The sequence below is a fragment of the Dunckerocampus dactyliophorus genome, chromosome 10, assembly GCF_027744805.1.
Source record: "Dunckerocampus dactyliophorus isolate RoL2022-P2 chromosome 10, RoL_Ddac_1.1, whole genome shotgun sequence".
NCBI classification, from domain to species: Eukaryota; Metazoa; Chordata; class Actinopteri; order Syngnathiformes; family Syngnathidae; genus Dunckerocampus; species Dunckerocampus dactyliophorus.
Window position 1 is genome coordinate 28,189,833 of NC_072828.1, and position 8,534 is coordinate 28,198,366.

Here is an 8,534-nt window from a genome sequence, read left to right on the forward strand (position 1 = left end):
TTTCAGTATGTGGCCCTCGCTGGAAAGTTTGGACACCCTTGGTTTAAGGTGTTGCTGTGTGAGACTTTAGATGCCAGTTGAATTCCTTATGTATTTCTTGGTACACCATTGCCATACTGAAAAATGAAAAAACTAGACAAGCACTCATTCTGAATTGGAGGAAGAAAAAAAAAAAGCATGCAGAGCTCCAATAAATGGTTATACAAAATAATGAACTGTGAAATCAACTTTACTTGACAACATTACAATACAAATGTGAAAAATAAAAGTCAAGAGCTTCAGATGTTTGCCTAGGTTTAATAAGGACTCTTAGAACGTATTTTAAAAGAATAAATACACACACACACAAATTATACACAGAAAGACAGTAGACACAAGCCGAAATAATACTTGAAATTAAAAATGTAGGCTGTATTGCATTTTCCTTACGTTAAAAATGGCACCGTTTCAGTATTAATGATTGTTAAAAAAAAAAATCATCAAATATCAGATTACGGGTCTTAGTCACATAGTAATAAAGTAGAAACGACTAGGCTAGATTAGTATATTTATATATACAGTATATATAACATGAAGGATGTGCAACTAGGAATCAGAACCAGACTAAATACATACCGTATATGTACACACACATACATATGAAGGCTGAGTCAAAGAAGACAAAATCAGGGGTGCGGCTGGTGGTGCTACGATGCAGGATCTCAGAAGAGATGAGTACTTGTACTTGATCGACCGAATGTGTGGTACTTCCTCTCAAACATAGAAGGTAGATTCACTGGGGAATGACGTGCTGGAAACTAGAAGAGGAGAAAAGCACGATTAAAAGACGCGACAAAAAACCACTGCAATATAAATTCAGCTTGTAACTAAAGTACGTCCTTATATAGGGGCTGAGGACATTTATTGACTCAGCTGCGGCGCGTACATCCACAATCTATAATTGCATCCATATGACTTGATATCTTTATAGGCCATCACAATAACAATTTGTGATAATGAGTCGGAATAAAATGAGCTGTGATGGAAGCGCAGACTTTCAGCTTTCACTTTAGAGGCTTCATAAATATTTGGGGGTCAGGGGGTATTTGGACAAAGTGACTTTTTAATGCATTTAAAAACACTCATGTTAAAAATATCTTTAAGGTAAAAAACATAAATTTATCATGGCGAGTTAAATACATGGGTCAAGTTGCTGTCAATCATGGTAGTGGCAGTGTTGACAGCGAATGCAGCTGTGCGAGAGTACGCCGATAAACCTCACTCCCTGATGCCTTAAGGGTTGCGCTCGACTTCTGGGGCCATATTCACAAAGCATCCTCTGGCTAAAAATAGCTCAGAGTGACGTCATTCTTAGAAAAATCTTAGAATTCCTCGGATTCTACAAGTTTTCTTAGAATTTTTACTTGCAAAGATAAAAGTTATTCACAGTCTTAGGCGCTCCAAAGGTGGCAAAATGTTAGGAAATCGGACTGCACAAAATTGCTCGGTATTATATTTTTCTCCCGTCGTAGCCCTGCGCACTGTCGCCTGTCCATTCTTGTTAATGTGATGAAGACGCTCGCATCTTCTTCGCAACGTAGTGCCGCAGCCATCTTGTTTACGTGTGTGTTGCACAGCGGAAGAAGATGCAAGCATCTTCATCACATACACATGAATGGAGAAGGGATAGTGCGCAGGGATACGGCGGGAGAAAAATATAACACCGAGCAATTTGTGTAGTCCGATGTTTTTCAAGGTGGCATTTTTACGATGCAAATGTATTACTCTTTTGAACCAGACCAGAGATGGCACCTCTTGTCTGTAAAAAAGAACTGTTTCGAATGACAATACCTGGAACTACATTCTTCATCACCGAAATCCGACCAGAACTGGACTTAGGGGACCAGGCGGGGGGTAAGTCGCCGTTGATGTACTACACTGCTGATGGGGATGTCAGACAACTTCATGTAAAAAAATCCCAACTATCTCTTTAACACCCAAGACCGCTGCACTTTTTTCATGGTTGAAATGAAATGCTGCAGAACAGTCAACTTTTGCTATCGTGTTTTTATTTCTAAGATGTTTTAATGAACTCCAACTAGCACCAACAGTGTGTATAGCATCAACTGCTGCCTAAGCAGCGCACTGGTTTCTGCAACCCCGTTAATGACTGTGTCATTGTCTGTAGACATCAGCACTGTCCTCTCCGTGCACGTCAGCATGAACGCCTCTATGGTCCTGACTCATTGAGGTCCTTTGATGGTTCTTAAATGTTAACGTCGAGAAGCTTCAGCCAAACTGAGCGATGCAAAGTGTCAACAGTAATTTATATGTCCGTTGAATCACATATGAAATCAGTTTTATTTTTTCTCAAATTCTGTTTTTTCCCCCCAAATTCCATTTTTATTTTTTGGAATTGGATTTTTTTTGGTTACACTTTGCACTTATTTTACCAGAGTGTGTGCTATTTGGATTAGTGAATAAAATGTTCATTAATTAAATGCAAAAATCCTTACATTTATTGATGCAATACATCATTGGGCCATTTTGCCCAGCAATTGAGAAATGGATGTAGCCTAGCTAACTTTTCTAATGGGATGTGAACCACTGCACACATTGCTACAAAATCTTCAAAAACTGTAATGCCCGAGAGTGTGATTAAGGAAGACGTAGTAACTGATGTTTTGGTTCCGTTAACGAAGAAATCACAGGGCCCTACACACAGTTATGATGTGAGAGATGAGATGATATCAGTGACGTGTCCTGATGACAGGCAGGACCTACGTGTTGATGGCTTGGATGTTTTTCCCCTCATTCAGTTGACTTTCCAGAACCTGCCCCGCTTGCCGTGAGTATTTGGTCGTGACTGACTTCCTTGCTGCCTCCGTATGGTTTCAATTCTAAGGTAGTTGTATTTGTCCTGAACAACCTTTAGGTAGTTCAACCCCTTCAACTGTGATTATCTTTTCCTCTAATCCTGCCACACCCCACATCTGAATGACTCCCCAATATCATTGGTCGTATACTTTCTTGTCGTTGATCCAAGCAGTGTACATGTTGGTTTGTCAAGCCTTGCAGTCCCAAGTGACGGTAGATGTGGATGTGAATCACGTCTGGGCCTGGTGCTGTCCAGCTCCTCTTCATACTTGACACTCTTTCTGAGGTGTCTGCCTTTGTGACGGTCACTGGATTTTGTTCTGTGAGGTTGTTGTGTGATGTTCCCAGATCTACGAGCCACTGAGCACTGCTGTTACGTGATGCCTCCTTATCCCATGTATCACTCTAGTACTGTTCAGTCACAGCCCTGGTCGGTCAGTTCTTGTCATCAACCTGTCACTAGAGTACACTTTGTTTATTCCCCTGACTTCTAATTATTGTGTAGGCGAGCATCCACTGCTGAGAGGACAGGTTTGTTGGCCTCTAGTGCCTCAGGCATGGGCAGCCTGTTGTATGTCAAAGACATGTTGTCCTGAAAGCTTGCTAACTTCTCTGAGAGTTGCCTTGATGTCCTCTAGGCGTCTTGTCCACAGTGGGTCCAGGTACCTCAGGTCAGTAGCTCAATCTGTTTTCCCCACAATCTGTGCATATAGGCACTCTTGCTGGGGTTGCTAGAATGGTAGCATTCCGGTAGTTCCTTAGCATTCCAGTAGTTCCATTCTCTCTTCTATTCCATGAACGTTGTGTTCCAGTCACCAACTTCTCATCAGGTTGTCCTGGTCCACCAACAACTGACATGAACCTTGTTGACCTAGGCAATGTCCGAGCCTGTATGACGCTTTGCAATGTCACTCAGCTATGCAGAATGGCTGAAATGCGGTCTTTGTAAGTTCACAACCTTTCCAAAGATATAAAGAATCCAACATTTTTTGAGAAGGTTATTGTAACAGAGTGAGACATTGTAAAAACAAAGCCAGAAAAAAGCTAAGGTTATAAATTAATTTGTCAGCCCCTCAAGTATTTGATCCTCAAACAAGACATACTTAGGGTGGTTCACACATGTAGTTCGGTATTCTGTATTCTTTAGTTGGTTTTCACACTTGCTCAGTTTCACTCAAATGTAATGCCTTGATTGGAACGTGTATTGGACACATCCAAAACAAAATGATGTCTTCTGGGTTGCATACCCTCATTGGACTTGTGTTTCTATGGTGGAATTTTTACCAGCTGAGATGGACTGGAGTCCACTTGCAAGCGCACCAGCACCAATCTCTCAGGCGGTCCGTCCTGCATTCACACTTGACCAAATGAAATGTGCTAGCAGAGCAAACAAACTAGAGTTTGTTTTATCTGGACCAAAGTCAACTGTGCCAAAGTCAAGTCAAAGAAAGTCAACCACAAGTCTGAACACACCAATAGTACTTGAAGAAACCCTTGTTAGAAAGGACAGAGGTCGGATGTTTCGTGTAGTTGGTCACCAGTGTCGCATACTTTTTAAAGATTCTCCACAGATCTTCCTATGGGATTAAAGCCCAGAGACTTGCTAGGCCATTCCAGGATCTTAATGTGCTCCTTCTTGTGCCACTCCTTTGTTGCCATGGCAGCATGATTTGGGTCAATGTCATGCTGGAAGACCCATCTCCAGTGTTGTAGCTGAGTCGGGAAAATTCTCATCTAATTCAAGTCCTTTGTCTCTCTCCCTACCTTAACCTCTCCCATACTGCCAACCTTTTCCAAGTTCTCCACTCCCTGATCGCCCAGAAATCACCGCCATCGGCATCTTGAACTTACCTTTAATTTCCAAAATTCTCAAAAACCCCCCCGTCTCCTCTCAACTACACTTCGTTTTAACTCAAAACTCCCTCTATGACATTTTCCAGTCCTGTTTCCGCCCCCATCCCAGCACAGCAAGTGCACTCCTATAGATCACGATAGTTTCATTGCAGCCAACTCTGGCTTCTCCCAATTCTCATCATCCTACACCACATCCTCCTCAATAAACTCATCCACTGGCATCACCCACACAACCTTCGACTGGTTTCACTCTTATCACACAGGCCACACTCAGTTCATACACTTTAAATCTTTCAAGTCGGACTCTACAGTCACTACAGATGTACCTCGGGGCTCTGGACTGAGACCCCTTCTTTTCATCACCCGCATTCTCCCCCTGGCAATATTTTCCGCAGATTTAATATCCACTTCCACTGCTTTACTGAGGACACCCCGCGTGCTACCTTTCCAGCAAACCAAACTCCACACTCCCTCCCTCATCCCTCACCTCTTGCTTATTATCAGTAAAATCCTGGTTCACTTCAAACTTCCTACAATGAAACCAAAATCATCACTATCCAAAGTTGACAATTTCTCCCTCCCCATTGACAGATCCTTAGTCTCAGTCTCTTTGTGTGTCATCCTGGGTAGCACACACAATCTCATACCATCATGACCAGGTTCAAACGATCTGCAACATTCGTTGACTCTGCCACCTCCATCATCGTTTATCCTCATTCACAGTCTGGTTATCTCCTGTATCAATTATTGCAACTCTCTCGTTTTTGGTCTCCCCTAGAAGTCCCTCCAACTGGTCCATAACTCTATAACCCAGATCATAACTACGACCACCTCATTCCATCACATCACCCCCATGCTGCAAAAACTTCAAGCTTCCAGTCAGGCAAAGAAAAGATTGCAAACTCCTCCTGAATACCTTCAAGGATCCACAACTACTCCCCTCCTTATCTATCTGACCTCATCCACCTCGCCACTCCAGACAACTACTACTCAGATCCTCCTGATACTGCAATCTAACCGTGCCATTTGCCCTCCTCAGCAGTCCACTTTCAGCCACTCTGCTCCCAAACACTGGAAAGCCTTGCCACCTGACATCCGTAATATTGAGGGGCTAGCCACACGGAAACAGCAAAGCATTTTATCGTTTCGGCCTCTCATCCACACGGAAACCGCGTTCTGGTGACCTGAAACGGTATTTTTTGAAAACGCCTTCGTCGCCATCACCTGACCAGAAGTGAGCATTGACGAGAAGCAGACATATCTGAATATTTCGTCAGACATGACTCACTTCAGTCAACATTCTCCTGATATTTTGTTGTCTTATCCTCCATAATGACTAGCGTAAGTAATTCCACTCCTCGTAAGCGGAAAACGACGAACTTATGTGCATTCGTTTTTTATTCGTCTGTGGTTTTGAGTGTCACGTGGGTCCGTCTGCATGCCCGTTCACAGCGCCACACGTAGTTGTGCTTTGTGTATTATATTGTTCTCACTCAATTAATGCTTTTATATTAAATCATTATTATTTTTGTTGATATATATTTGATATTAAACTCATTTTCTTTTCACGTATAAGACGCCCGCTGAAAGTGCTTGAACACCCCTGGATTAGAACTTTGTCAACACGTTTCATGTTGTAAATTTGCATTATACAATGCAATTTTGTTTAGTTTTGTAATTTACTTTTTCCAGTGTTTTTTGTTGTTGTTGTTGTTGTAATTGGACTATATGTCTCGGTCACTATCGCGATGGGACGAGGGAAACTGTGGTAGATAGTTATTTACGTTAACACTGCAGTAAACAAGATCTGGTTTTACTATGTACTCTCCATTCTTCTTGATGCTGATCTATAATGGATTTTGCCATCTTGTACAGAGCAGCTAGTACACAATGTTTGTGTCACATACTGTACATGTAAAATATGAAAATGACACCAGCCCACCTTGCCACCAAAGCCCAGCCACCAAGTGAATATCACCACTGGCATCCCTGCCAGCTAGCACCCATAGAGACCCAAGAATGATCCCAAAGAAACCCCTCAAAAGAGATTCCCTTTCATTTCTAACTACAAACGGTTCGATAAACACATGTGTACTTATCATATGCCACCTGGTAGTAATGAATCTCCCGTTCAATTGAGGCACAAAGTGTGTTAAATGCAAGTATCACAAGTCATAGCAAACACAGAATTAGTTTCACCCTTAACTGTAATAGTTGTGAGATAATTGCTCACATGAAACTGTAGAATCTGGGCTTTGCTGGAGATTACAGCAGAGTCTCTCTTCGAGGACTGGACAGGACTGCTTTGAGAGGGTTCAAAGGCATCTGGGCATCCCGACACGACTCAGAATACATTTTCCCGGTGGTACGAGGAGCTGGGAGCTTTGGCTGGAACTCCACAGCCTTTCTGCAAGCAATTCGATCTGACTTGAGCAGAGTGCTGGTTTGGGTCGTTGGAACCGAAGCAGAGTTGAGATGAGCTTCACTGGCAGAATGTTGGGAAATAGGGGGGCCTGAAAGTGTTGGTTGGCCTGATGCCTGAGCTTTGAGGATGGGGGATTTAGCCCGGTGTCTAGGGTAGTAACTGGGGTAGGGGCTTTGGCTTTCTGGGGTGTCCATACCAGCGTTGAGGACAGCGCTATCATTTGCTGGGCTGCAAGGAATACGAACACAGACAGGAATTCTGCTACTGACAGGAGGGTGGTCCAGAGAGTTAGAGCGTTGCACCGTGGTACTGCTTTTGGCAGAGTCACTCAAACTGAACGTGGAGGCAGAGCGAGACATCTAGAGTACGAAACAAAAAGGGAGACAAATGGAGCAGGGAATTTAATTCATATTATAAAGATGCTGACAACAATGTGTCGTTTTTGCAAACTCACTACATTTACCAGACCCTTCAGGGTTTTGTTTGTTGCAATCGCGCCAATTGTAGCAAACTCAACCAATCCTGGCAAATTATGTGCCCGGGCTCGCAGCTCTGACCAATTCCTGCAACCTTCCCGCACATTTTCATAGTCATTTGCACCAATCACATTAGTTCCTGAGTACCACTCAAACGTGCACGTCAAATGTCTAACCCAGGGGTGGACAATTATACTGACTCGCATTGGCTTAAAAAATTTGGTCGGTGGGCCGAGCTATCTCTGTGGTAATGCGAGGTAGCACAACTCAAAAACGGCACACAATTTGTTATTACACCGGCTACAGTCTTAATGTTAAAGGTTATTTTTTGTTCAACTGGAAACGTCTGGCAGATGAATGTGTCCTTGCATGGCCCACCCACATCCTCACTTGTTTACACTGACAGAGATATAGACGAGTGATGATAATTAGAGACGCTCCGATCATTTTTCACCCTGCAAAACACGCCCCGAAAAATATCTCACCGGGATAGCACGTTAAAATGCTTTAATTTAATACGGCACTGAAGAGTTGGAAGCAAGGTAAAACAGACTAGTTCAACCAACGGTCATCACCTTTTCCAGCTCCTGCTGTGGCAGGCGCCATCGAACAGTGGAACCCAGCAGCAGCAGACATTCCGACAGCGTCTCCCCCCTTGCTGTTAACTCCCTAAACAGCAAGCTTGCTGTTCACGTGTATCATGTTTTTTTTCTTTTTTGTAGTAGAGTGACACCAACTATTGGCAACAAATTCCTTCTGTGCTTATCATACTTTGCCAATAAAGATAATTCTGATTCTACACACTTCACTTGGCATCCCTTACAGCAGTTATCCAGCAGGGTGTGTACACAAATCCTAACATTTAATCAGCAACCTGTGTGTGCGTGTGTGTCTGTGTGTGTGTGTGTGTGTGTGTGTGTGTG

At 43.0% G+C, this 8,534-nt stretch overlaps 1 protein-coding gene across 3 annotated transcripts in view; it reads right to left on the reverse strand.

Annotated features, from left to right (window-relative positions):
* Positions 1 to 211: 211 nt before the first annotated feature.
* The window catches only part of ect2 (epithelial cell transforming 2), a 44,265-nt gene continuing 35,942 nt past the window's right edge, over positions 212 to 8,534 (reverse strand). For 2 of the 3 annotated variants that reach the window (XM_054790577.1, XM_054790576.1), the window contains 2 exons: positions 6,944 to 7,494; positions 212 to 797 (listed from right to left, as the gene is read on the reverse strand). In XM_054790577.1, coding sequence (XP_054646552.1) covers positions 6,976 to 7,494 — 519 coding nt within the window. In that variant the 3' untranslated portion in view covers positions 212 to 797; positions 6,944 to 6,975. The remainder of the gene's footprint in view (positions 798 to 6,943; positions 7,495 to 8,534) is intronic. The other variant, XM_054790578.1, reaches the window with a different exon arrangement.